Source organism: Agelaius tricolor, unplaced genomic scaffold, assembly GCF_023055355.1.
Source record: "Agelaius tricolor isolate 1412-34295 unplaced genomic scaffold, bAgeTri1.0.p SCAF_10, whole genome shotgun sequence".
In the NCBI taxonomy this organism is placed as follows: domain Eukaryota; kingdom Metazoa; phylum Chordata; class Aves; order Passeriformes; family Icteridae; genus Agelaius; species Agelaius tricolor.
The window spans coordinates 27,006,000-27,033,002 of record NW_027269270.1 but is presented as its reverse complement, the minus strand read 5'-3'; the positions used below and the strand labels follow the sequence as shown (position 1 = coordinate 27,033,002).

Genomic DNA, 27,003 nt, shown 5'->3' with positions numbered 1-27,003 from the left:
GAATTCATATTTCATCTTGTACTCCTAAAGTCTCCAGGTTACTTTTTTCCCCATATAAATAGCAAGAAGCATTACATTAAAATGTGTTTCTTCATTTAATGTTGCAGGGATTCAGCAGTAGAAGAGAATCACTTACTGCTGATCCAGGACAGACTTGGGAGCTCTTTTGCAAAACTGACAAAACATTTTGTTTTGAGTGTCAGCTCGCTGCTGCTCCTCCCTCCCAACTCTGCTGAGCTCCTTCTGCAAGCGGGCAATGATCTCTTCCTGTTCTTGCAGCTTTTCCTGCTGCTGTTGGTATTTCACCTGTGAACAAGCAATGGGACTGTTACTGAATTATTCTGACCCACAAGCTGACTGTACTGCACAAGCCCAGGTACACATTTGGAACCAAGGAAAATGAGCACTTGGGTTTTAGCTGTGCTGAAGAGACAGTGGAAGAGGAATACAGATATTTTTCTAAATTATTTCTAGAAAATTCTGCATAGTTTGAAAATACTTAGCTATAAACAGTGTACTAACCCTATGACTCAAGATTCATGTTTATTTAGATCAATATAAATATTTTGACACTTTTCACAAGTCAAAAGTTTGAATCCTCAGGCAGCACTATTTGAATTACCCGTGAAGCCTGTTGCTCTTTTTGAAGTTCCTTGACTTGGCTCTGTTGCTGGCATGCTTTAGCTATTGTTTCATCTTCCAGCTGACAAATTTTGGCCTTAATGTTTTTCACCACATTTTCCAAATCATTAGCCCGTTGCTCTTGCCGAGATGCCCGACCTTGTTCCAGTCGTACCACATCTCTGAAAAAAGAAATGAATCCTTGCCTTTAACTTAAACTCATTTCACTATAGACAGTGCAGGAAGCACACACCTGACATTATGTGCTGACCTTTGATAACATCCTCTGGCAGCATGGGCATGGTATGGGAAATACACTGATATGAGAAGAAGCAGCGGATGAAACAACAGAAGAGCATGAAAGGAACTGAGACAACATTGCTGCATATTGAACAATAACCTCAGGAAAAAGGTCTTAGGCCTCTGGTGAGATAAGATCTCCACCAGGCCACAGATGCAATACTCCAATACTGATAATACTTTTACTCTGCAGGTAAATTCCTTCCACTGTCTTACCTAAGACATCGATTTGCCTCCATAAGTCCCTGCATCACTTTCTGCTGTCGCTCAATGTCTTCCACCAGCGTTTTTAACGCAAGTCTTATTCCTTGAGAAGACTCATGGTCTAGGACAATCATATCTGGACACAAAACATAAGCAAAGTCACAATGAAGCCAAAGAAGATCGCCTGTTTGCTGCCACTAGGAAGTGACAGCTTTGGAGATGCCTTATGAACTTACGGTTACTATTTCTGAATACAAAAATTACATTTCCTGATGTACATTACCTGATGTATCTCTGCAGCTTTGGGGGGCAGCAAGACTCACAGGTTTCAACCCATGACGCATTAATATCCTGTTTAGGTTTTCCCACTCTACCTTCTCCTGCTGCATTGGGAGAAAGGGAAAATGAGGCAGAAACCTGAGTTCTTCGCATGAGCTGTGCAGCAGAAGGTACCAAATGCCCACAAAGTAAAGTAAACCAACCCCAAACCCCCCAAGAGGCCACTACAGGAGGGCTTGTGAGAAGCTCCAACAGGATCTGCAAAGCACATTGGGGAAAAGCGTACTTAACACCACACAGCATGATCAGTTTTCCTGATCCCTACTGAAAGCAGAATACGCGCAATGAGTTAAATTCTCCTCTTCAGGAACCCCAAACCACCGGCCCTCGGCTCCCTCCAACGCACCCGGGGCGCAGCGGCCCCGCCGCGAGCGGAGCCCTCAGGGAGGCGGCGGCGGCTCTGGGGGTTCACGGACTGCTCCATGGCGTTTTGTCCCGCTCCAACCACCCAGCAGCGACACCCGGGGCCAGCAGAGTACCTGGGTCATGGCGAGGGCCGCAGGGCAGGAGAGGGGCCGCTCCTCAGGCCGCGGAGCCGCTCGGGCGGGAGCGGAGCGGCGGGAGCGGCGGGCGGGGGGGCCGCGGGGCGGTGCTGCGCGGGCGCCGCCATATTGCGGCGCGGGAGGCGAGGGGAGGAGACCGGGCGGAGGTAGGAGCGGGGACACGGCGGGAGCTGCGGCGGGCGCGGGGCTAATAAAAACAAAAATTAAAGACAGGAAGAAATGGAAAAAGCTCGTTGCTGGCGGTAACGGTGGGGGCAGATCTGCCGTCTTCGGAGCTCATGCATTTCCCGGTATGCCACCCTGCGATTAGCGCTGCCGGGATTAGATGGATGGTCTGGGAGCCGTAATCCCAGCCTAGTTTTCAGAACGAGCCCTTCCGCGTAAAGGAGTAAACACCGCCTCGGGCTGCTGAGTTGGTCGGTGAATAGAAGCGGTGGTGCAGCGGTGCTGTGTGTCCCTGGTTCGGAGCAGGGGCCGCAGGCACCGCGCCCGCTCCCTCACGGAGAGCGCCCGGCTTTCCCTTGGGATGCGGGGGAATCGCTGGCCTCAGCAAACACCCCTGGCTAGAGTCTGCGTTCGGCCTTGGTGCAAAATAAATGTGTATCGCTTCATTACTATGATTTGAGGGGAAAAAATAAAAAAGGAATTTGTGTGTTCTGGGATGCTTCCTAACCCTTTCAGCATTGATCCTAAATGATGCCTAAAACGCACACCGCAGGATGCGGCCTGCCCGGGTGATGAGGGCTCTGGGCTGTCCGGGACACCTCTTTGGGCATGTCCCGAGGCCGCCCCTTGTGCTGATCCCTGCCCGGCACACGCGGGTCTGTGCCGAACCTGCTCCCTGGAGCCGAGGAGGGAAATATTCCCTGCCTGACTCCCACCGTGTGCCCGGGGATGCCGCCTTCGCAGGAGCCAGAAACTTCAGGAGTGGCCAAAACAACCTCCTCATTGATTAGCACGTTTATTATTAGCACGTTTGTTTATTGATAGGTACAGACATGACCGATCATGATGAAATTAATGAGTGAAAATAATACACTAAAAACCGGTGGTTGTAAAACACCGTCGCGGTCTAAAATCCACTTAAGTAAGAAATTAGTTCCTTGTGGCTCACATAGATTTTGTGACTGAATTGCGACGTCAAATTTACTAATGTGCTTGTTGAAAGCTGCTACAGTGGTTTAGAAAAGGGAGGAAGTGAAATCATTGCCTGTGCTATTTCCAGTCCCATATTCATTGTGGTCTGGGACTGAGATGGGCAGCTCTGGATTGGGTTCCTGCTTTGGTCAAACTGTTAATTTCTAAACTCTGGCAGCCCATTTTTCCATCCAATAACTGACAAAATTATGAGGAGCTAGTAAAGGTAGGACAAACTTTAGTAGCATTTATTTGGTTTTGTAAAATAAAATATTTTTTAAATACTTGCCTTTCTGTCTTAGAGAAAGATGGTTGTATTCTAAGTGTTTATTTTATCATATATATGACAGCACTGCATGTTAGTTAATGATGCTAAATGTCCTTTATACTTAGCTGGAGAAAATGATGAAACTTTAGCGCTTTTCTCCTACTATTCTGCTTTTCTATTTTTTCTTGCTGCTAATTAGATTAAAAGCTCTTTTGGCTTCTATGGCATCCGGTGAGGAGATTACTGTCTGTGACGATGAAATAAGGTAAAAAATCAGAACTGTGATATGAGCAGATTTGGAAAGATATCCACAGTTCCAATGGTCACTTATGACTGTATCTAAACTTTAAAAATTACTTGAATAAAAGGATATCTTACCAGATCCATTCCCCTGTGTCTGTGTGTGCAGAGTTGCATATTCGAATGATGTAGGTAGTGTTTATGAGATTAGAGACAAATCTGTTAACACAGCAAATAGCTAAACTGGTCATACTATTTTTTCAAGTCTAAAAAGCTGAAACACTTTCTTTTTTGAGACCAATAAAATAATATATTTTAATGCCTACCAAGAAATAGCAGAACTGTCCGGAAGTATCTTAAAACTAAATAAAATTTTGTTACCTATTGTCACCTGAATTTGGAGTTGTAGAGGTTAGATGGGTAGCTGTGTCTTTGTACTGTTTGTCAAAATGAGTCTGTTTAACTGTTTATATTTTGTGATGTTTTGGTATATCTGAATGTCTGAAAAACATGAAATTATAAGCAGTTCTGTAAGCTTATTCTTCAAGTCTCATTTTGTATTTGCAAAAAGTGCAAATACAAAAGCAGAAGAAGCAGTAAAGCTTTGAACTGCAGACATTGGGACTTGAACTTTCAACGACAATTAATTTACTTTGTTGGTTTCTCCTTAGGTCTCGGTACAGCCACTTAGAGAAGATGACAGATTTGGTGGCTGTTTGGGAAGTAGCTTTAAGTGATGGTGTTCATAAGATTGAATTTGAACATGGGACCACTTCAGGAAAGCGTGTTGTCTATGTTGATGGAAAGGTGAAATTGCTATGTGCTCAAAATTCACTGTTATACAGATTATATAAATGCACTTCCTTGCAACACACATCACAACAAACAAAAGACTAATAAATGCAAGTGAGGTACATTCACTTAATTACCTAGTTTAATAAAATGCATGATTCTTTTTTTCAGTTCCAATTAAGGTGTGAGTATTCATGAAGTGCTTTGCTGTCCTTGGGCAGAGGCACTCTGTGCATACAAAGCACCATGTATGCATTCATTCCCAAACAGTTGTTCAGTACTGAGCTGTCTCCTGAGTTCCAGTTCAATTTTTTTAATATTAAAACATGCACTCAGGTTTTTCAATTAATACCCTCTGTTTTTGTTTTTTTCTACAGGAAGAAATAAGAAGAGAATGGATGTTTAAATTAGTGGGTAAAGAAACATTCACTGTTGGAGCTACTAAAACTAAAGCTGCTATTAACATTGATGCAGTCAGTGGCTTTGCATACGAATATACTTTGGAGATCAATGGAAAGAGTCTCAAGCAGTATATAGAGAACAGGTTAAAAACAACCAATACTTGGATATTGAACTTGGGAGGTACAGACTATAGAATTGTTCTAGGTAAGTAAACATTGAGTGACTACATGTTGCTGCCTTTGAATAAACTTGTGTGCATTTAGAAACTGGTAACTAAGAGAAAGCACAGTTCTGATGGAGCTCTGATGCTGTATAAAATCCTGTGGGATGTAGAAGTATGGAATGAGATGCCAAAGACAGTCTGAAAGGTAATGGTCTTGTTATACATGTGTGAATCTACAGGAGCATGGTCTAGATTTGGGTGGGGGGAAGTTGGGAGGCATTACTGCTGCTGCCTCCACAGAGCTGCCCTGGCAAGGCAGTTCTCCAGGTGAAGCCTGCTACAGAAATTTTACCAGCATTGTGATCAAACCTCACATGGGTCTGAATTTGTTCAGCAGGTAACCAGGCTTTCCTTCCAAAAATCATCAGCCATGGTCAAGAAGTCTTTATCTGAAGTGCAACAATGTTATTCCATATTTTTGAGAGATTGATGAGCATCCTTTTTTCTGCATCACTTCTTATCTACAAACTTAAACTAAAACTTTCCAATGATGTTCTTTCACTTTCTTAATAGTAAGGCAATACATTGCATCTGTTCTGCCCTCCCTTTCCCAGTTCCATTACAAGCAGGTGGGAGGAAGGGATCCTGTGAGGAATTTGTCCGTGGCATCTAGTGGGAAAACTTCCACTTGGGCACAGCTGTATGGTTAGAGCTGGAGACAAGAGATCTCAGACTATGATTTCTTCTTAAACCTCAGGACAAAATGAACTGCCCTAAGATGAAGGGGAGCAATGAAGAAAGACAGTTTTAGACAGAAACAGTTAAGTCTTCATAGAATTTTAATCTCACTATGCTTACTGGAAAGACAAGCAGGGTTCAGCTCTCTGATGTTGTGTCAATGACAGTGTCAGTAAAGGGAATTCTACAGCAAAGTAATTTAAGGAAGATGTGCTGGGAGAAGTAAAAGAATATTCTGCTTCAAGTTCAAAAAACCCCTAAGATTGATATTTAAAGTGATACTTGGTGCTTTCAAAATATTAAGAATACAGACCATTTGATGGATGCTAAATAATGCTGGTTTTGAATTAATTTGACCTGGAAAAAGAGAGCTTTATTGAATAACCAGCACTCAAATAATTAGCAGAAATTACTTCACTTTTTGGTCTTGTAAATTTTTTCAGTTTAAGACTGTCAGAGTATCTCTGGCACTATTCAAAACAACACAGTGTTAATAGCCAGGGCTAGGGAGGGGTAAAAATGTATCTTCTAAGCAAAAGTTGCTGGCAGAGCCTCTTCTCTAACCAGTGTGAGAGCAAGCCCTGTAGCTCAGGTATTACAGCTACTTAGGAACTTCTTTTGGGAATTAAAAGTAAAATTCAACAGTAGATTTTTAAAATTCCTAGATCCTTGTTTGTAGGGCCAAAAATAATTACCTTGCTTTTTCTACCTTGTTTTTCTTTTCCTTCACAGAAAAGGACACTATGGATGTGTGGTGCAACGGTCAAAAAATGGAAACAGCGGTATGTGGTCCTTTCCAAAGGCTCTTCCCAGCCTATGGATATATAAGCAAAGCTTGGCAGAATAAGCCCCAGAGGGGCACACTATCTCCCTTTACCTAAGAGGCCAAGGCAGCCAGGATGCTCCTGGTCTGTTCCAGATGACCTTCACTGAATTTTATAATGGGCAGTATTTCAGTTCATACGTCAAACATCTGCAAGTTAAGGATAAATGATGCTTTTCTTTAGCCTTTTCAGACAAACAAAAGAAACTTGAGTCAGTTGTGCGGGGTTTTTAGGGAGAAAACTTTCTGGTGATTGGGAAGGATTTGAGTTTGATGCAGAGTGTAGAGGCACTGCATCCAAACCTGCTTGTGATAGTTGTCACTGAAAGTTGAACACATGTAGTCTGTTATGACTCATGCTTTTTACCATTTTGAGATGCTCCTAATACTTAGGGCTTAAGAGCCTCATTGGAACAAGTCAAATCTTTTATCTTGATCACATCTGCATTAATTTTCAGAGCAGGCTGACAGCTAGGTAGTTTAATCTGTTTGGTGTCTTTCTGTTTTTTGATGATTTTCAATATGCACACCAGGTAGGCTTCCCCATCCTTGAAGGATGTGGTTTCTCACCGGGGGGTGTCAAAGTTTTTACTGCTGCCACAAGGAAGTCCCTGGATCAGTACAAATGGTAAAATCAACAGTTCTGCTATACCTGAGAGGAGGATGAAAAGATTCACCAAATGTTTGCTTAGTAATCAGTGGAAGAAGCCTCGTCTTCCAGTAAATCAGGACTTCTGCTCCTGATGGCTCAGCCTTTTCTACAATGTACTGAAAGCACTCTGAGGTGTCCTTGCAAGCTGTGAGTGCAGGTTTAGTGCCAAACTGTGCTTCCATTAGAGCAGCACCCATTAGTTCTGCTGTCACAAACATCATGACAAAAACACAGCCATGCCTGGGAAAATTCTGTAACAGGAAATTCCAGAACTGCAGCAGGAGATGTGTATCCAAGATACACAACTGTTGTACTTGAGTCAGGGCTCTGCTGTAGAAGGCATCCTGAATACTTCACCTTTCACTGCCACTTGAGCACAGGTTTGTGTGGCACCTACTGGCTGTGCAGCACAACTTGGCAGGGTGCTGCCTTTTCTGGTTTTGTTTACTGACATGAATCAGTAGTATTGATTCACAAACTCCAACCTTACCATTTCTGATTGTGTGACATTTTCATTGTCATCTGATACCCACCAATCTTTAACTGCCTGAGATTCAGCAGCTTTGTTCAGCTTTCAGGCAGTCCTTGTCACAGGTACCTAAAGCTGCTGTAACTGTGGCAACTGCAAGTGATCTTGACATTGATGCATTTGAGCTTTTCATTTATTAAAATATCAAGTGTCTGTTTTTATTCTTGTCTCCTTTCTCCCAGGGTGAATTTGTGGAAGATGGGACTGAAACTCACTTCACTGTTGCTGACCACAGCTGTTGCATTAAGGCTGTCAGTAGTGGGAAACGAAAGGAAGGAATTATTCATACCCTTATTGTGGACAACAGAGAAATCCCAGAGGCTGTGGAATAGCCTCTGGTTGACTAATTAGGGTAGGACTAAGATCAGGAATTTTCAATTACTGTGGTAATTATTTTAATATGTACTACTTGGTACATCTAGTTTGTGCTGGGTTTATTTTCTAGTTTCTGTACACAAAATTATTCTTTTTGAGGACCAGATAAAAATAATTATGTACAACCTCTTATATTACCCATTTTTTTTAAAAAAAGCTATATATATCTAGAATATATAGCATATCAATATGTGTGGAGAACACTGGTGGAACAGAAATTCTATGTCAGGAAAAATCATGCTATAATAAAATGAAAGATAAATATTCAGTAACACTGAATGAATCCTTAACTGCAGGTGTATGTGGAGGGAAGAGAAAGCCTGTACTGGGCACAGGAGTAAGATGTTAAAAGCTTTCTCTAGAATTATTTTTTCTATTAAACTGACTATGGACCTTTTCCCTTAACATACAGTTAAGGGAAATTACATAGTTAATAAAAAGGTTAATAATTAAATACATAGTTACCAATAATTGTGTTACAGTATTAAATTAATACTGAGTTATGAAAACCGTTCTCTATTCCCACTAGGAGCAAGATGTTACATTGTGCCAAAAATAACATTCCTTTCTGTGTTCTGGAAAGTGATGCTGTAGTTCAGAAACTCATTACTGAGTTTTTCAAAAAAGAAAATAGAAGAAAAAAATAATTCCTGCCATGAAACCCCTTTAAAAACATCTCTTGGAGCATGCTGACATAAGTACTTACCTTTGTTCAGTGCTAACAAATCTTTAATTCATAACTATGTGTTTTTATGGCAGTAATGTGTGAATCAAGAAATATGAGGAACAAGGGGACAGAAATGGAAAACAGTTGATTACTTTAATGGAATAGTTAAAATAGGAATAGACTAATTCTGTTTTCAGAATTGCAGCATAATTTCTAAGAGCAACCTTTGGACTTGAGAGCAAAACTCTTGTGTTAGAGACTCACGCTACAAAACTATCTTTGAAACAGCAAGCATAGCTAATCTTAAAAATAATTTTTAAAAAAAACAAAATATGAATATATTAATCTAAAAGTTTATTTTGCAATGGTTGAAAAATATTTCCACTTGTAACCTCGGAATTCAGAATTAAACTTTTATAATTTAATTTCTTTTGCACTTGTGAATGGTTCCTAGCACTACAACTACTAGCGCAGGAGTTGCAGGTGCAGTACAAGCATCCTGGGAATCCATTAACAAATTATTTTGAAAAGTTTTATTAAATGCTAATTTCATCGGTGTGTTAGAGATCAGACTGCTCCCCATCAGCAGGCTTTCCTTGAGGAGGTTTTCAGGTACCCAAGTGCTGGACTGAATCCCCTTTTACACTGGAATTACTGTAACAGCTCTTGGGCTTTTCCATGTATTTGCTTCAGGTCACTGCAGAAGCAATGTGGGGATTCCTGGCTACAAGGCTGACAATCTTTAAAAGATGTTGGTAAAGGTAGATTAATTGAAAAATAATTTCAAGCTGTAGCTTGAACCAGTTCTCTACTATTTTGTAACCTTTCAAAGAGATTGAACCCTGCTGAGAAATCTGAAGCTCATGTACAGTACAAATCACGTTCTTGAGACTACAGAAAAATACAAGTTACAGATAGTGACATTCATACTTTTTATTTTGAATATGTGCATCTACAGTGCTTGAAGTAACTAATAAAAAATGTACAAGCAATCATTGTAAGAAATCATGAAGTATTGCCTCATGTTTGTCATAACTGTATATAATAGCATGTCCCTAAGCAGAAAACAGCTCTCATCTGCTACATTCTCCTATCTTAAGTCAAAAGAAAACTTAAGGCTCCAAAGGCACAACCAAGATTTCTTGTGCTTCCCTGATATATGCAATGTGTCAGATTAAGAAAACGCAGTGGAAGAATGACAGCCTACACAAACATCAAGCATATAGTCACAAGCTGAAATCAGGTTAAGGAATAAAGTAAATGATCAGGTATGTTAAATGTTAATGTTAAATGTTACACTGCATTTTGGAATGCTTTCCCTTCTGCTTCCATTCACAGGTAATTTTGTCCTAATCTCTTTAGGATGTTAACTTACTCTTTTGTTCACAAATATTTCAGAGAGCTTTTCGGGAAGCACTCTGACCATAGCACACGACTAAGCAGAGCATCCTCTTAAATCTAAGTGCTAGACTTTGTTCTCAGAGGGTCTTCAGCATAGCTACAGTTCTGCTCTATTCCCACTGAGGATCCTGCTTGTTTCCTCCAGGAGCTACAGTGGGGAACAAGTCAGCAAATACTGTGGAAGGGCTGCAAAACCATTGAAAATGACAAAGGTCTCAGGATAGTGCAAATTATCTACTAAACTGTCATATAATGTAAAGGCATTCCCATCCAGGGCTGGTGGCATAATACAAGATGGCTGGCCTGTAGTGTATTTGCCAGTTACTACATCAGCCTCAAACACGTACATTTTCGAGTCCATTTCCCATGTAGCTTTATCATTGGTCAGGTACCTCAGGTTCTTTGTAAAGTAGATGCCAGCTCCATATTTTTGTTCTGGAAAGAGAAAGAAAAATTTTCAGAAGAGAAAGCACTTAGCAGTTGGTTCTTTCAAGGTGGTAGTTCTAATAGACTGCTGCTTGATTCTGAGTTACAAGTGATGTGACTGCTCAATGTGTGCCATCCTTTTGGAAGTTAATTTTCATGGAGTGGCTCTGATACTTCACTGACCTCCCACTGAAACCATGAGCAATGACAGCTGATGGCCATTCCAGTTAACTGCTACTCCAGTGCTAACTGTTCAGATTTATCTCTTAATGCAGTGATTGAATCATCAAGGTCTAAAGGGTTTAGATAAAATAAATACATGACTCACACTTCAGTCATCATGTACAAGGGACTCTGATAAACAATAAAAGGCAGCAAGATCTTGATAATGTAAACTACAAAAAAAAAAAGCTCTGAGATTTATATGAAAAATGTCACATGAAGTGCTGTTACAGTATCAAATGGAAAAGTGGAAAGAAATTAGACCATCATCTTACTGCTTTTAAAGTTTGGAAATGTGCATGTACATTACACAGACAAAGAAAGGCAAATCTCCACTTTTTGAACAGTTTATTGCTTGAAATCCCATTCTGCAATTGACATGCAAAACATCACACACTTCACTTACTGCAGGATGAAGCACTGAATGCTTATTCTTTCCCTTTATGAAAGCATTTGTCTGCTACAATATTTCATGGATTCACAACTTTCCTCCAAGTGTACTTTACTCCAAATGGAAGCTCAAGCAATGAAATCATCTGCTGTCTCTGACCACACCTGATCTGAGCAGGGGCCTGGGCTGCATGACCCTCAGAAGCCCCTTCCAGCCACAGTGTTCTGTGATGCCCTTGAGCATGCTTTAGAGCACCAAGCTGCTGAATGCATGTTTGCAGCAGTTACATAAGGACACTGACCTTCTTTACATTGATACAACAAAATAAAACTTGGACATGGAATTACATGCATAATAATAATTCTGTCTAGTGTTTGGGCTAGGCTTGAATTCAGGCTTATCTTCCTAGAGCCTTGCTGGCTCTACAGTATCAGGAAACTTTACTGTATATAATAAAGTAAGCTCATACAAATCTAAATACAAGTAAAAGCAGTTCTTATTAAGGAATGCCATTTTTTCTAATTTTAACCTGAGTTTAATATTCAGTCACTGTTCATTTTGATTATAGATGCCAAAGCAAGTTATTACCTTCTGGTGGAGAATACATCCTGTGAAATCCAGTTTGGCAAACTGAGAAACAGAACTCAGGAGAAACATTCTGGTACAACTTTTGAGTTGCTTTGGAGCTACCATCTACTTCTTTTTTCATTTTTTGGAATGCAGCCGATAGAAGTGGATTATTTATCTTTTCAATCTGTAAGATAAATAACAGCTTAGCATAAGCAGGTGGACACTAATTATGAAATACGTAAGTGCTTTTATTATGGCTGTGTTCTTCAATGTTTTAGCCTATAAGCATTGACCACATAGTGGACAAAGTATCTGAAGTGTGCAACTGATCCAAAGAAAAGAATCATACCACTAGCCCATGCCCCCCCCATTGAAATCACTAGGAATATTTCCTGGTGTACAGACTTTCAGTACTTGAGTTGTGCTGAAGAGATTAAGTCCACCTGCTGTTCAGTAAAGCAGTGATACCCAAGTATGATTCCAGCTTTAACACATAATCACATCAGAACTGGCACATTTTTAGTGTCAAGCTCACAAAAAGAAAACTGACACTGAATTAGTGTCCTGGAATACTGTACTTAATTTACCTACCAATCTCATATTTCTCTAGAATGCTATAAAGGGGCATTTGAAGCATGAAGTATGAGGGAGAACATACAGTACAATTAAAAAGAGTTCTCAGAATATAATCGCTTTTTTGAGTGACTATTTGCATTATGTTTAAAATACTATTAATTCAGATTAAAGACTGGATCTGTTTTAAGGATGAGGTTGATTTGATCTTAATTTTTAAAAGCAATGCATTGAAATAGTTAATTTGAATTTTTTACACTTATATGAAATATGTTAGTTCAAATATATGAGCTGAGATACAGTTTCTCCATGAATATCCTCTTTACCCTGAGAACACGAAGTCCAGCTCTTTCAAACTCCTTCTCTCTGTCTTTAAACTCCTGGAGGTAGCAGTCTACCGTCGAAATCAGGATGTTGTCAGTGGTACTTGTCATGTGAAAGTCTCCTGAAAGCTGGCCTGCTTCTGCTTGGCCTGGATAAGAATAAGGGAGCAAAATTTTCATATATTGTAATGCCTGAAGCAAAGGCAAGGGAGGCAGATCCGCTAGTTCAGCTGGTGGTTTAATTAGGAACAAAGAATGTTAAATGTTCTCTGAAGTAATGTCAGAGGCTAATATTGAGAGGGACTAGTAGATACATACAAAAATGTATGTAAATGTATTCTGTTTTTCTGCATTTATTATAAAGAAACCAGGAGAGAAGAAACTAAAGAAAAGCAATTTATGATCTCCGTGACCCCTCTTCACAGCCGAGCTTTCAAATAAAGGTATCTATCTTGAATGATTATCAAAACATAAATTAAAATTGATCACTCAGTAGCTTTCTGTAATGCCATTAGTTGTATCAATTGTTCATGACAGCTCTGCAGAACAAGTCTACTGCTGAGCCCTGCAACAGTGGTCCAGCTGTAGCCAGCGAGAGCTCAGCAAAGGTGTGTGTTAATTAAGTACAAATTTTGTAAATCTCCAGTGGCCAGGCTTTAGAGTGAAGGTATCCTGGAGGGAGCTCCACTACAGCTAGATATACATCATGGCCAGCCCCTGTATAAACTGTGTCCTACTGGGAATACTGCCAAGTGAGAGACCACAGCTAACAAATGGTCTTCCAGGGGCTAACATAGTGAAAGTACAGGGGTATCAGTAATTAAAGCAATACTCAATATGTGTGTGTGAACTGAATGTATCTCTGTCCACTCTCAGCAATACAAAGATATATGTTGCTTCATACTTAACCTTGTTTAGGCACTTATTTACTTAATTAGTGTTTAGGCACTATTTACTTTACATACATATTGAGTAGAGCAGTTTCTTTTGTTCAGCAATAGTCTTCTCTTGCACACGAAGCAGTAATTCTTCAGCTGCGAGCACTGTATCAATCAAAACATCAGGAGGGCCCTGAAGTTCCAGTTTTGCTCGTCCATCTCTCACTTCTTCTGACACACGTACACTGGAAGGCTGGTGTCGAGAGAGTTCTGCAAACTCCTCTTTACCAAGGCAAAAAATGTAGTTGTTTTTAATAACAGCATGGGAACCTTCCTGAATTTTCATTACTTGTTGGAGCCAGGATTCTGCTGCTCCCAGTGCTGTGGGCGTGCACCCTCTAAGTTCAACCACAGGTTCACTGCTTGCAGGCTCTTTTGCAGTCTGACTGCCTGACTCTGTACCTGGAAGATATATATTTTTTAATACAAGTGCATTGAGAGAGAAGCTTTCAAGGGCTCACACAAATTCCTACTTGTAATCCCAGCTGTACAGTGCAAGAAACACACTACTCTTCTGGTATGCTCAAAAAAGAGATTAGCTATAAAGAGGTAAGGTTTCCAGGATACACACACACATATGGAGAATTTATCTGCCTTTCACTAAATTACTTCCAACAAATTAGGCAATGACAATGGGTTTTAAGTCTTAAAAGGGACTGCGCAGTTCCATTCCTATAAATGTAAAAATATGAAGTGCTCATGAGTTTTTGCTTCCTCCTCTCCCCAAGACACATATGTAAATACTAAGTTCCCTATTTTAAAGGGAATTCTGTGATTACAGATTCTCAAATTGGGAGTACTCATTTACATGAAATGCCCTTTTTGTTCATTACTTACCCAAAGGATCACTTCTGTTTTCCAGCTTGTATTTTGCTGAATAAAATTTTCTCAGGACAACCTTGAAAGATAAAAGTTTAGGAGCATTTTGCAATTTCTAATCAAATATGCAATTAATATCTTCAAAACACTGTTAGACGAGCAGTTTACACCCCCACCCCTGATTCTGAAACTAACACTGGCATTTGTCAGCTTTTCCCAAAATGTTATTCCTGACAATATCAAACGCATTCCTGTTCTTCTGCATCTCCTAAGGTAACACACCTTACACACTGAGTGGCACCTTTACCAACTCCTTGTGGCTGTGGCCTATGTCATGCTACCACATAAGATAAAGGTGTTCATTACTTGCATTTTAATGCTGATTTATCTTTACTCAGTTTTAAAATCCAGACTATTCTTCTGCCTGTCTATTTGAAAAGCTTCTATTCTGTTAGCTCATATGTGTTGATAGTGTTTTGCCTTCAGAGCTCCATACAAAAAACCAAAACTAACTGTAAATATTTCCTAAGGAGGAATGTTTGTTCCTTAATGAGTTAAGAGTAACTCTTTCTTATACATTCACTGACAGACATGAGAATTTTAAAGTTCTCTCCCCTTTTTATCAGACTACAGGCTGAAGACTTCTAGTTTAGTGAGGAGAAAATAAGTATTTACAAAGATTGAGTATCTGTTAATGAGAGTAATAGTTTCACAAAGGGACCTGCTGCTCACAATCGTTGTTAGTACAGAACAGACTATCATCATTTTTAGTCATCTATGGAAATACTTTTAGAGTTTTCTGTCTTCCTTATGGGTAGTTAACAACAAATTGGTTACCTCATAGGAAGCACGGTCACCTGGGCAAATGACAAACTGCACTTCTCTCTTCTTTTTTGGATATGCCCTGGCAAAATTTAAAACTGCTTCAATCATGGTGTCTGCCACTGTGTCAACAGGCAGCTTTCGTGACCAATTTATTGGAAAAGAAACTGAGGGACATGAGTATCCCTGAAAGTGACCCAGGCATCTTTTCACTGCATCCTTCAATTCCTGCAGGAAAAACAAAGTCTTTCAGTCCTCACATCACCCAACATGAAAACCCACTGAGATCCAAAGTAAGTGATCATCACCTCAAGCTGTAACACCGTGTTCTGGTATTGCAATACCACATGCAGGACAAATGTAGAGAGCAGAGGATGGGTTTTCATTATCAGGGGCTCCTTCAAATGTGTTGGATGTCTAAGATGATGCTGAATTTCCCTCTGAAAAGCTGGATCCTCTTTTTCCAGCAGTCTTGAAGATTGAGAGGAAAGCTCATCCCTGGCATTCATGAGGTTAATAATAGCTGTATTCTGCAAGGAAAGAGTGCAAATTTCAGTGTACTACAAACTGACTATTTGCAAGCCTTGCTATTATAGAGAGCATTTTTTCTAAGCACAATTCCTGTACAGAGGCCTGACTGCCACAGATCAGCTGCTTGAATTTTCCTACTACTTACTGCTAGAGCACTGGAATACATCAAAGTATGCACTTTGCAGTGGCAGTTCAGGAACCAACAGTGTGCACAAAGCTGTTCCAGTCATCAAGAGTGCACTGAACAGAATTATTACTCTCACCATCTAAGTGACCCCCGTGCCAGTTATCAGCAGGAGAGAACTATGGATGTGGCTGTCATCCCAGCCTTAGGGTAGCAAGGACACATCACCAAATACCAGTGTCAGTACACATAAGGGAACTGCAAAGCTATGACTGTTTCCAATACAAATTGTTTCCAGTGGAAAAAGCAGATTCCCATAGTAGGTGCCCTGTATTTCAAATATCAAAAACAAAAAAAACTTGTTTACAGAATGCTGATAACAGCATTCTGTAAACCTTAATTGGTGAATATTATCTAAAGACAAGAACATGTTTTCTTCATGGTCTTGAGGGCATGTGCATCTTTCAATGCTGTAGAATCGGTTAATAAAATTCCCTGCAAGGTCAACTTTGTAATCCTTTGTTCTTACACCAAAAAAACAAACTTCCTTTTAAATTATGACACTTCTTTAAAATAAAAATGTATTTATTTTTAAGATATAGTATTTGCTAAAAGTTAATGCCATTCCTGTGATGTACCTTGCAGTCTAAGAGCTCTGTTGAATTCCTGTGACTGAGGTAATTTATTTTGCATCACATTTTCTAGCTAAAAAGTTATTCAATTTAAGTAATGCTCTATTTAAAGGTAAGGTGCACATCATCTGTGTAAGTTATTTTCTGCTGTTTCAGTGTTTGCTTAATAATTCCAGTAATCGGAGTTATGAGAACATAAATTATAGGAAAAAAGGCAAGGTAGGAAATAAGAGAATATTTCTATGGAGTACATTATAAAATGTGAACTCCTAGATAAGAAGAAGATAAACTTTAACACAGAGATGTATTATTGAATCATTCAATCTTTAGCTGCTTCCTGTTATAACAGCATGTATACAAAAACAAAATAAAAACATTCTGAAGTTCAACACCCATTTAGACAAAAACCAACTCCTTGCTACTATGATTTAATTACCACATGCAAGTTCTCGTCAAACTGGGAAGAAAACCATTTAGTAGACTGATACAAAATGTGTTCTGAACTCTTGGGCTCCAAATCCTGCAAAGACTTGGAGGCAGCAGCATGTTCCACAAATGACAGGACAGACTTACCTTCAGATCTTCAGGGCGTTGTTCTATGATGCGCATGCGAATGTTTTTATGTACGAGGTAAGGTGAGCTTAGTGAAGCTGGCACAGTGTCTTCAAGTGAGCTGGTATCACCCAGAAACTGTTCACAGGCCTTCTTTATTGCTGCCACTGTGGACTCCTCAATGTTCACCAGGCGGATTTCCCTGAGACAGCCTGGTGGACTTTTCTCAACAAATTCCTTTACAGCCATTACAATCACTTTAGAACACAAATCAACTGGGAAGGCATAGACACCTGAACTCACTGCTGGGATAGCCACAGACTTTAAAGCATTTGCTGGAGCACTAACATAATGCAGAACATTCCAAATAGCATTGTGAAGTAGATGACAACATCTTTCCTTTTCGCGACTATCCCACCTTGGACCAACTGCATGAATAATTATCTTACAAGGAAGCCTCCCTCCACGGGTAACTGCTATTTCACCAACTTTGACTTCTCCATGCCTATGAACATAAAGCTTGCTTTCCTTTTCTATTTCTGGCCCTCCAGCTTTTACAAGGGCAAGAGCAAGACCTCCTCCATGGTCAAGATACCCATTGGCTGCATTCACCACAGCATCGACCTTGTGTCTTGTGAGATCATCCTTATAAACACAAACGTCAATGCCCGACTTTACTGTTTTCCTGTATACTTCACCAGTGCTTTTTGCTGCTTTTCTGAAGGCCAACGTACAAGCAAACCTTTTGAAAATGAGATTATTTAGACAGTTTTCTCTTCTCTTAAGAGCTTCATAGGCATCTTTACTGATGGGCATCATCGAATTGACCTGATCCATTACGATGTTTGACCCTAGGATACAGAATATAAAGTGAAATAGAAGGTATTACTATCAAAACATTATTTTTATCTAGAAGTGTGGTTTATAGCTCTCAATTTTATCCTACTGTCATTGCTAAACAATATTTTTACACACTCTAATCTTTTCTCTCCCCTTTTCAGAGGTTAGAGAACCCAAGGATGTTCATTTAACTGTGCCACAGAAATCTTATACTGAGTTTTAATTCTGTGAGTCTCATTAGTCTGCACTTAAAGCCCAAAAGCAAGTTCCTTCTTTGTATGGAACTTCGGATGAACTCAGAAAGGCTTTTAAAAGCACATTTTTAAGGAACAGTTTTTACAGTATTACTATGGCTATACAGCCCTCTCCTGGCAGATATACTATGCTACAGCAGTATACTATACTACAGCAGTTATGTTAATTAGTTTAAATCAATTTGTGTGAGTTTAGTTGAACTTTCCTCCGGGGTATGCTACCTGCTTGTAAAAAGTCAGACGTTTTGCACTTATAAAGTATACATGCCAACTCATTAAAAGACTTCTGAGCTCTTGCTTTTAAAAGAGAAATGCAAGAAAGTCCTGTTGAAGTAATTAATAATAATGTTGATTCATAACCGTGTCTATTTCACATTAATTATGAATTTCAGGTTGCTTTTGTCTTTTGTTTTCCAGTTTGCTGGCAGTAGCTGTCCGTTTTCAATTTACATACAAGTACACACTTCGCAGATGGCTAAACGAGAGGCTTACCTAAAGCGGGCGTCCATCTGAGGATATCTGACAAGTAACTCTATTGTAACAAAAGGAGAAAAAAAGGAAAAGAGAAAGTAAATGTTACAAGCAATAAAGTACGTGAGCTGCCATCCTACAGGAGAGATTCTGTTGCAAATCAAACCAGCACCAACTTTTCAAACATCTATACGAAGTTTTCTAGTGTTTAAAATGCTGCTCGGAGCTGCGGGAGCTCTGCGGTGAAGTTACCCTCAGATTCCTTCGGCTCCGACTAACTCTCAGGAGTGAGAGGCCGGGCGGAGCCATTCCCGAGCGCTGGGCCAGAGGACGGGACCGTCCCGTTCCCCTCAGCCCCGCCGGGAGCTCCCGCCGCACCCAGACCCCTGAGGCAGCCGCCGCCCCGGGCCCCTGTCCCCCTGCCCCGCTCCTCTACCTGGACGACCCCCATCTCGCTCAGGGCGGATCCTCAGCGCTCGGAGCTGCGGACGGAGCGGGAAACGAAAGCGAAAGCGAGCGGCGGAGCGGGAAGCGAAAGCGAAAGCGGCGGGGCGGAGTGATGGCGGCCGCGCCGCTGCTGGTGCGGGTGAGTCCTGCGCCCGCCGTCGCCGACAGGGCGATTGTCAAGCTCCACACATACTTCCAGTCGAGAAAGCGGTCGGGGGGCGGCGAGTGCAGCGTGCGCCCGGGCCCCGAGACCGGCACCTACTGGGTGGACTTCTGTAAGGAGCAAGGTACGGGGCGGGCGTGCGGGGCGGCTGTGAGTGGACTGGAAATGGCCGCCAGGCACCATTTAGCGTCCCTGGGCAGGGCGGCTCTAGGGCCGCTGGTGACCATCACGTTTGCAGATAACTTTATCAGCCCTATCTGCCTTTGTCCAAATTCAGAAAGGGTCTCATTAATGCATATAAATATCCTAAGGGCGTGCCAGACTTTTCGGTGGTAGCCAGCGACAGGACAAGGAGCAGAGGGCATAAAATACAAGAAATTTCACCTTAACATGAGGAAGAATTTCTTTACATCGAGGGCAGAGCAGTAGGACAGACTACCCAGGAGGTTGTGGCGTCTGTGTCTCTCGACACATTCCCGATGACCCTGCCTTGCTCCTGGGATTGGGTGGGATGATCTCCAGAGGCTCCTTCCAGCCATAACAGTTCTGTGATTCTGTCATTCTGAAATTACCACAGATAGGGAGCGTGTGGAATCCCGCTCAAAACACACCTTGGAGTTGGATGCAAGATGCTGCGAGATAGTCATCCTGCCGGGAGAAGGGGACCCGGGCAAGAGCCGGGTTACAGCGCACGCCTCTGCCAGCTACAGCACAGTCACTGCCGGCCCTTCCCTGCCCCAGCAGCAGCAGCGGGACAACGGTGGCTATGGGGCCACAGCAAAGGAAGACCTTACCAAAAAGGTACGTCAGGAACAGCAATGTCACAACCTGCCCTGCTTGTAGTTCCATGAGTTCTTTATGTTGCACCTAAATATTTTGTGCTGAAAAAAATGTCAGTTATGTGATCTTAGATAATGAAATGGGGGCCAGGAGTGACTTTTGAGTGCCGGAGCAGAGGTCAATCTACACTTGTTTACAGGCAGCATGTTTTCCAGCCTGACTCTGGCAGGTGCCAGCCACTATTCCCCAAAGCAGCACTCTTGCAGGTTTCACGAGGGAGTATGCACCAAGGGCTGCTCTCAAAAGGTAGAAGAATTGTCTGAGATTTGGATCCTTTCCATCTGCACCTACTCTTCCACCTACCTTTCACCTACTCTTTCCAGCTTTCCACCTACTCTTTCAACATGGTTTGCACCTTGAGGCAACCCTAATTATCTCCATCTCTTCAGCATTAAAAAAGTCTGCTATGATGCAATGTAGCACCGCAAACATGATTTCAGACACTTTGAACTAAAAGTTACACAGAAAAGATCAGCTGTGTTTAGGGATATGGGATAGGGCAGCATGGTGTGGATGTGGCTCTACCAAGACACTGATATCTGGCTCAGAGGGCTTTACCCTGTTTTGTTTGGTAACATAGGTGTAGCTTTTGAAGTATAGCATGTGCTAACATAGTGTTTACCTGGCATCTATACTGCAAATTTCCCTGTCCTTCTGTCTGTGTGAAGTACAGAAGGGAATGTGTTCGTTATTATTTTTCAGAATCCTGTTTTCTGCCCTAACTCTTTGAGTTATTAAAGCATGACTTCTGGGAAAATTTTAAAGAAAGATAATGAGTGAAAACTAGAGAGTCTAATATTAATAAGAACAATGAAATATAACTTACAAGTCATGTTTAAACATGTTATGTCTATATAACCTGGCTCTAAGGGGATAGACAGATTCTTTTGGGGATCCTTGGCACAATAACAATGATGTAGTTACACTAAGCTGTGGTTACAATGATGCCTCAGGTTTTAGCTTTTATATTTTTCAGATTCTGTACTGCTTTAGTATGTAGTTCTGAGCTTCATATTAGGGGATAGTAAGCTCTCTTCACAGAGTAGGGAGACAAAGCAATTCCTTCTCTAACTGAGGACCAAGGACAAATGATCCAAATTTCAGGCCCAAGAGCATAAACAACAGTGGACTATAAGTGGCCAATTAACTGAAATATGCAAATGGACCAGAACTTACTGAAGTGAGAGACCTCGTGACCGGTCATGCATTTTGTGACCACTTTGGGTTCACCTTGGGTGTAGCCCTGGCTGGGCTCTTGTGCTGCCCAAGGTGTATCCACTGAGGTCTTTCAATAAATGCCTACTTTATTCTTTACCTCCATCTAGTCTCTGTTCTAGGTCAGCCTTCACAAGGCATCAACAATTAAAGCTTTTTGCTTTTTAAAAAGCATAGAGTTAATGATCAGAATACCACAGTATTTCTACAAGCAAAATCAGTGTAGGACAGTTTTGTAAGTAGTGTAGCACTGTGCTTGATAGCACAGCTCAGCTTATGATTTCTAGTCACCTGGACCCTCTGCAAATCATGTCATATCTTAATACTTGGGTTGCTGTATTGATAGAACAATCACAATCTAGACTTGAAAACACATAAAAGCACCTAGGTCATCCAGTCAGTCCTCAAAAGAAGCAGAGAGCAGTGGATGTCTCCCTGGCCACCAAAGGGTCCTATGGGTTTCACTGTCCAGCCACAGTTGTGGTCTGCATTCCCAGTTAGGAATTGTAATTGGTTGATCTTGTAGGCAGATTAAACCTGCCTGCTGTGGGATGGGGTCAGCAGCACCTGGTGGGGAGGGTGCCTGGGACCTTTGAGGGCAGTAAGGAGGACACCAGTCAGTCTGGTGTCCAGAAATCTTGAGGGTGGTAGGGAGGGAAAGAAAAAATCTGTTTGCTTTGTCTACTTGGTGCACGGGACTTGTAGGGCCTGGTAATGATGGGAAAAGGGTGTAACAAACAATGAGCTCAGCCACAGAGGTGACATTAGGGCATTTCATTTTTGCTGCTGACTTACAAGCAGATTGTGTTATTTGCCTGTTTGTACTGTTAGTGTATGTGACATAAAAGAAATAATGTGTGCAAATTTGTTTGTAGTAATCTGGCACTACTGGGATGGACAGAGCTTCTCCCTGCTGAAAATACAGAAGTAGCAAGCAGAGAACCTCAAAGAAAACTAATGTTGATGTATTCTTGTCTTTTCTGTAGATATTTCTTACAGTATCTGCTACTTTGAATACCAGTATGTTCACTGAAGACCAAAGGGAGAAAATTACCATTATGTGTCCAAACTTAAAGAGAGAAGGAAGCCCTGGTGTGGATGGCTCTGAGAAATTGACAGGAGATTTTACAGATATTGAAAAAGCTTATCACTACTTTGAAGATATCCTTGCAGGCAAAGACCCAAACCATGATTTTTCACATTCTGAATGTAAAAATGGTTTGAAAGACGAAAGTGGCCTGAATACTGAAGAAATAGTTGAGTTTACACTTGAGACACCTCTCTATGAATATTTTATTCATACCCACAAAGAGGAAATCAAAGAACTATGTGAAAGGTTTGGAGCATGTATGAGAATTAAAGGTCACGATGAGCATAGCACATTCATATACATCTCTTCCAATCAAGGTCCTGAATTGTTACAAGAAGCTTGTCATTCTTTTATCGAAATCTTCCAGGAAGCTACAAAAGATCTGACACAGGAAAAAGTTCCCATTACAAAGAGTGACACATTAGAAGAGACAATAGTAAAATTAAATGAAAAGTTTAGAAATCTTCTTGCTAGAGAGGAAGGGAATCAGTTGCTACTCCGAGGTCCAAGGAGAGAGATTTTAGCTGCCCAAAAATTTCTAGCAGGGGAAGGTAAGAACAGCCAAGCTGAAAAGAATATGAAAATATCATCTCAATGGTACAAATACAGGGATGGAATTGAAGTTGATGCTTCGTTGTTTAAATTGTTGGAAACCAATCTAAGCAAAGAAATTGAAAACATAAATGGCAAATTTGATACACTGGTAGAAATAAAAGAGAAGTCATATGGCCAGAAGGCCATAATATTTAGGCCTAAATCTGAAACTTCTGATATGTCATCACATGCTACTGAAAGTTTCATCAGTGCATTTCAGAGTGCCTCTGCAATGTTAGGAGAAAAAGTCATCAGCATGAAGCTTTCAGAATATCAGAAGACAACTTTAAGTGCGCTACCTAATGCTAAGAAATTTGAAGATCTTAATGTAAAACTTCAGAAGAATGAAGTTGCTGAAAAGTACATGAAGGGATCCCTTCTTAACATTGAAGGGATGCAAACTAGAAATAGGGCACCACTGTCCTCTGAGCTCAGCTCTCAAGAAGCTACAGGAGCATCTAAGCAGTCCAGTGTTAGGCAAAATAATAACCTTTCTTCTGAAGGACAGACTCAGGCAAAGACAGAAGAAAAAGAAGATGATGAATGTCCAATTTGCAGGGACAAAATTGAAAATAAAGAAATATTAGAAAAGTGCAAACATGCATTTTGCAAAACTTGCATTGACACAGCCATGGCTTATAAACAAGCTTGTCCAGTTTGTAATACTGTCTGTGGAGTCCTGATAGGAGACCAACCAGAGGGGACAATGTCAACTAGAACAATCAGTTCGTCTCTTCCTGGTTATCCCAATTGTGGCACCATTCAAATTGACTATGATATGAATGGTGGTATTCAAACTGTAAGTATACCTAAATATTTCTTAAAGATATTTTTCCCACAACAAAACCTATATTGAATACAAAATTAATTTCCTATTACTTGAATGCATGCTCAGGGAGGACATTTCTTTATTTTGTACAAATCTGCAAGTGTTTAATTCAATATTTTTGGGCGTGATTAAGTAAATACAGTAGGAATGAAATAGTCACATGATCAGCCTCCATTTTATATGCACCTGCACCTACCTATGCAGGATAGAGATGCCTGTCTTTAATTTGTACAGTGGGAGTAACTGAACTGAAATCTATGCAGTGATATCATATAAGCAAAGTATAATGAGAATTTCTGGGATGTTCTCTTTTCTGTGGACACCAATGGACAAAAATGAATAGTGGGCTGGTTTGGTGAGAGCTTTCCAGGTGAGAAATCTCCTTATGTTATGTGCCTGGATTTGTGACTAGGACTGAGAATGGAGTAAATTAAAAAAGTCACGGGTGCAGCACCGTGCATTTGGAAGAGAAAAGAGGGAAAAACAAATTTAAAACTAACAATGGGTGCATGAGTGATGACAAGAAAGTGTGAATGCAATTTGTACGAAATAAAGTATCTAAAGAGAAAAAACTCAGAATTAGTTATCAGTCATGCTATGTCCTTCTGAATGATTTATGATATACAATGTGGGTTTGTTTTGTTTTTCTACAAAACAGAGCAGCCACCCAAACCCAGGGCAGCATTATGGGCCAGCTCACCGAAGAGCGTATTTACCTGACAATGAGGAAGGGCGAGAAATTCTGCAGCTCCTCAGAAGGGCCTTTCAACAAAAATTGATTTTCACAGTGGGGCAGTCACATACAACTGGTGCACAAAATGTTATCACATGGAATGATATTCACCACAAAACTGCCATGGTGGGAGGACCTACCCAGTAAGTAGTCTTGTCTTTATGCAATACTGTTGTTGCCTTTATGCAATACTGATGTGTCAGGAAGATTGCCTTGAGTATCTTCCACATTTAGAGCTTTCAGATTTTGTCACTCCCAGAGTGATTGTGGAATGCCCTATGGATCCAGATGTTAATCACCTTCCCCTATTTGGACAGTTGGAACAAGGATGAGCTTAGTGTTCTGCTGCCCCTCAGACTACTCATTCATCACTGAGTTTGTAAGGCTCTTAGTTAATAACTGCTTTGATTAGAACCTACAGGATAACAAGCTTTTGATGACCCCTAAGGTTGGACTCCTGATCTATGCCTCTCCTGTTATCTGCTGTTCTGCACCAGGAGGTGCTGGTCCATTATGATCCTGGTAAAGATGGCACTCATCATGTTGTAAAACATGATTTGAAATTCTGCTTCACAGAGCTAACAGCAGGAAGTGAGATTGTAGTGCAGATATGGTCGTGTCCTTTTAGATGCTAGGAGCCAGGAATTGTGCAGCACTTGGTGGGTCAGAGCACAGGACACAGTGCCAGACCCAGCCATAAAAAGGGTTATCCCATTTTGGCCGTTCAAACTGTCAGAGGGTTTTCTGAGTGAGTAGATGACCGCCCTATCCAGTATTTCTTGAGAACTTGCTGCACTTAAATGAAAGGAGCAATCACCAGGACAGAGTGTGAACTGCCTGCAGCAGAGACAAGAGGCACCAATCCTTTCTAGCTTCTTTCAGCCTCTAAGGGGTAGGTGGTGTCTTGCAAGCTCTAAAGGCTGGTGTCTAGATCCTCCTGACTGGGCTAGGATCATTAAAAGAGCAAAAAGTATCAGTTTTACTTTATCCTTCGCTCTGTACAAATCCTCTCTCTTGCTTATCACGTGCTTCGTATGCAGTTCTGGTGTTGCACTACTTCAAGTCCAGAGGTGCCATTGTCTTTCTGATTTGAAGGCTCACTTGGATATGCTTCAGGTCTGATTTTCTTTTTAAAAGATACATGCCCAAACGCCCTATCATTTTGAAAGGAGACCCCAGGCAGCTTTGAAAATCAAGTTCTTAGTATCAATTTGGACAACAAAATGTAGCAGCTCCTTAAGTTTGTAGCTTTATGCTGTCTGTATCGCTTCTGTGACTGGCAATATGGGTCTGTTTTCTCTCTAGGGCAAGAACTGCATAAAATTTGTGAAGAGATTTCTAAAAAGACTTTGATGAGATGGTTTTGTAGAATTATCAAGTGCTTCATTACAGAAATAGCCCAAACAATTCTTCTCTTCTTCTCCTAGGTTTGGTTACCCAGATTCTTCTTATCTGCAGCGTGTTCGATCAGAATTGAAAGCGAAAGGAATTGAATAAGGAAATCTATCAACTCTCAACTCTTAAGTGCAATGACTAAACATACAGCACTTAATGTACTATTCAAGCTCTGAGGGAAGTTGCTTTAACTACGCTACCTAAATCGCTTGTATTTCACAGTTAGCTAAGAAAAGTAATCTTTTCTTATACATCAAATACATCAAACAATGTATGTTCTTTTCTCAAATCATTTACTTCCTATATATGTAGCCTTTACAAAATTTGGTTCTTGGGAGTGTAGTATCAGTACTGTTTGCACTTTGTGTATCTTGCTTTACTAGCAAATCTAATCGGCCCTTTTCCCCACAACTCTCCAGTCTGATTTCCAAAACCCCTTAGATCCACTACTTTTATTAGATGAAACACTTCTCTTGGCTTTGCATTATGATGTCTATCAGCATGGCTGGCATCATGTAACCTAATCTAATTTAAATCTAAAATTTGTACGCAAATTTGTATGCAAATATGTAATCTCATCTAAAATTTGTATGCAGCTATAACAGTGTTAGCTGTGATAAGGTTATGGACTTTTGCTTCTTTTCACGGTAGAAATTGCCTTAGTGATTTGGGTTTTGCATGTGAAATTAGCCATGGATCATGTACAGGTGGGTACATGCATGCTCAGCTCTGCAGAAGTGCTGAATACTGAGAGCTGTGTTGGAGCAAACGGGAAGTAACAGTGTCTGTGTCCATGTCTGATAGTGGGCTCTTGGTTCTGTGCCTGCCATTGTGCTTAAACTTAAATACAACTTTAAATCAGTTTTTCAACTATAAAACTGTATTCTTTCAATTGCATCCAATATAGGTTTAAATTGTGTCATAAAGATACTCTGCAGTGCCTAAATAACCTGCTAATTACCTGTGTGGTGGTATGTCACACAGACATGATGTTTAGAAGTTGAACCATTTCTTTAAGGCTACTGAGGACAACTAATAAAGAAAATACAAAAATA

General features: G+C 40.7%; 4 protein-coding genes across 15 annotated transcripts in view; 2 read left to right on the top strand and 2 right to left on the bottom strand.

The window, feature by feature from the left end:
- Positions 1–2,104, bottom strand: part of CEP70 (centrosomal protein 70) — an 11,122-nt gene extending 9,018 nt beyond the window's left edge. For 3 of the 5 annotated variants that reach the window (XM_071435345.1, XM_071435346.1, XM_071435348.1), the window contains exons 1-5: positions 1,944–2,098; positions 1,409–1,508; positions 1,138–1,261; positions 623–803; positions 137–306 (exon numbers count right to left, since the gene is read on the bottom strand). In XM_071435345.1, coding sequence (XP_071291446.1) covers positions 137–306; positions 623–803; positions 1,138–1,261; positions 1,409–1,508; positions 1,944–1,952 — 584 coding nt within the window. In that variant the 5' untranslated portion in view covers positions 1,953–2,098. Of the gene's footprint in view, positions 1–132; positions 307–622; positions 804–1,137; positions 1,262–1,408; positions 1,509–1,943 lie in introns of those variants that run through there. The other 2 variants (XM_071435352.1, XM_071435353.1) reach the window with 2 other exon arrangements.
- Positions 2,062–9,758, top strand: FAIM (Fas apoptotic inhibitory molecule). 6 transcript variants are annotated; one of them, XM_071435354.1, is made up of 6 exons: positions 2,062–2,113; positions 3,572–3,637; positions 4,284–4,419; positions 4,782–5,010; positions 6,440–6,489; positions 7,894–9,758. In XM_071435354.1, exons 2-6 carry the CDS (start codon positions 3,594–3,596, stop codon positions 8,041–8,043), a joined length of 609 nt encoding a protein of 202 aa, XP_071291455.1. In that variant the 5' UTR covers positions 2,062–2,113; positions 3,572–3,593; the 3' UTR covers positions 8,044–9,758. The 6 variants fall into 6 exon arrangements, with proteins under 6 accessions (XP_071291455.1, XP_071291457.1, XP_071291461.1 ...); XM_071435356.1 differs by having other exon boundaries at positions 2,070–2,113; positions 3,580–3,637; XM_071435358.1 differs by lacking the exon at positions 2,062–2,113 and adding an exon at positions 2,120–2,257 and having other exon boundaries at positions 3,580–3,637.
- Positions 9,672–19,208, bottom strand: PARP9 (poly(ADP-ribose) polymerase family member 9). 3 transcript variants are annotated; one of them, XM_071435342.1, is made up of 10 exons: positions 19,079–19,208; positions 18,664–18,703; positions 17,099–17,928; positions 15,547–15,768; positions 15,254–15,466; positions 14,435–14,495; positions 13,625–13,999; positions 12,663–12,808; positions 11,782–11,947; positions 9,672–10,589 (listed from the first exon to the last, which is right to left on the bottom strand). In XM_071435342.1, the coding sequence occupies exons 1-10, from the start codon at positions 19,091–19,093 to the stop codon at positions 10,303–10,305; spliced, it is 2,355 nt and encodes a 784-aa protein (XP_071291443.1). In that variant the 5' UTR covers positions 19,094–19,208; the 3' UTR covers positions 9,672–10,302. The 3 variants fall into 3 exon arrangements, with proteins under 3 accessions (XP_071291443.1, XP_071291442.1, XP_071291444.1); XM_071435341.1 differs by lacking the exon at positions 19,079–19,208 and adding an exon at positions 18,895–18,987; XM_071435343.1 differs by lacking the exon at positions 19,079–19,208 and adding an exon at positions 18,819–18,911.
- DTX3L (deltex E3 ubiquitin ligase 3L) lies at positions 19,202–27,003 on the top strand. The gene is made up of 5 exons (XM_071435344.1): positions 19,202–19,376; positions 19,830–20,053; positions 22,294–23,790; positions 24,479–24,696; positions 25,981–27,003. Exons 1-5 carry the CDS (start codon positions 19,202–19,204, stop codon positions 26,048–26,050), a joined length of 2,184 nt encoding a protein of 727 aa, XP_071291445.1. The 3' UTR covers positions 26,051–27,003.

What these genes read in the sequence shown, in the direction of transcription:
- PARP9 (XM_071435341.1), bottom strand. Translation starts at nt 18,951, where the DNA reads ATGGCTCCGCCCGGCCTCTCACTCCTGAGAGTTAGTCGGAGCCGAAGG. An exon ending in GGAGCCGAAGGAATCTGAGG is followed by an intron (nt 18,704 to 18,894) that starts GTAACTTCACCG and finishes TTGTTACAATAG; the next exon opens with AGTTACTTGTCAGATATCCT. An exon ending in CTGGACTTCGTGTTCTCAGG is followed by an intron (nt 11,948 to 12,662) that starts GTAAAGAGGATA and finishes TTTATCTTACAG; the next exon opens with ATTGAAAAGATAAATAATCC.
- DTX3L (XM_071435344.1), top strand. Translation starts at nt 19,202, where the DNA reads ATGGCGGCCGCGCCGCTGCTGGTGCGGGTGAGTCCTGCGCCCGCCGTC. An exon ending in GGACTTCTGTAAGGAGCAAG is followed by an intron (nt 19,377 to 19,829) that starts GTACGGGGCGGG and finishes AAATTACCACAG; the next exon opens with ATAGGGAGCGTGTGGAATCC. An exon ending in ATGGTGGGAGGACCTACCCA is followed by an intron (nt 24,697 to 25,980) that starts GTAAGTAGTCTT and finishes TTCTTCTCCTAG; the next exon opens with GTTTGGTTACCCAGATTCTT.
- FAIM (XM_071435354.1), top strand. Translation starts at nt 3,594, where the DNA reads ATGGCATCCGGTGAGGAGATTACTGTCTGTGACGATGAAATAAG. An exon ending in GTCTGTGACGATGAAATAAG is followed by an intron (nt 3,638 to 4,283) that starts GTAAAAAATCAG and finishes GTTTCTCCTTAG; the next exon opens with GTCTCGGTACAGCCACTTAG. An exon ending in AGACTATAGAATTGTTCTAG is followed by an intron (nt 5,011 to 6,439) that starts GTAAGTAAACAT and finishes TTTCCTTCACAG; the next exon opens with AAAAGGACACTATGGATGTG.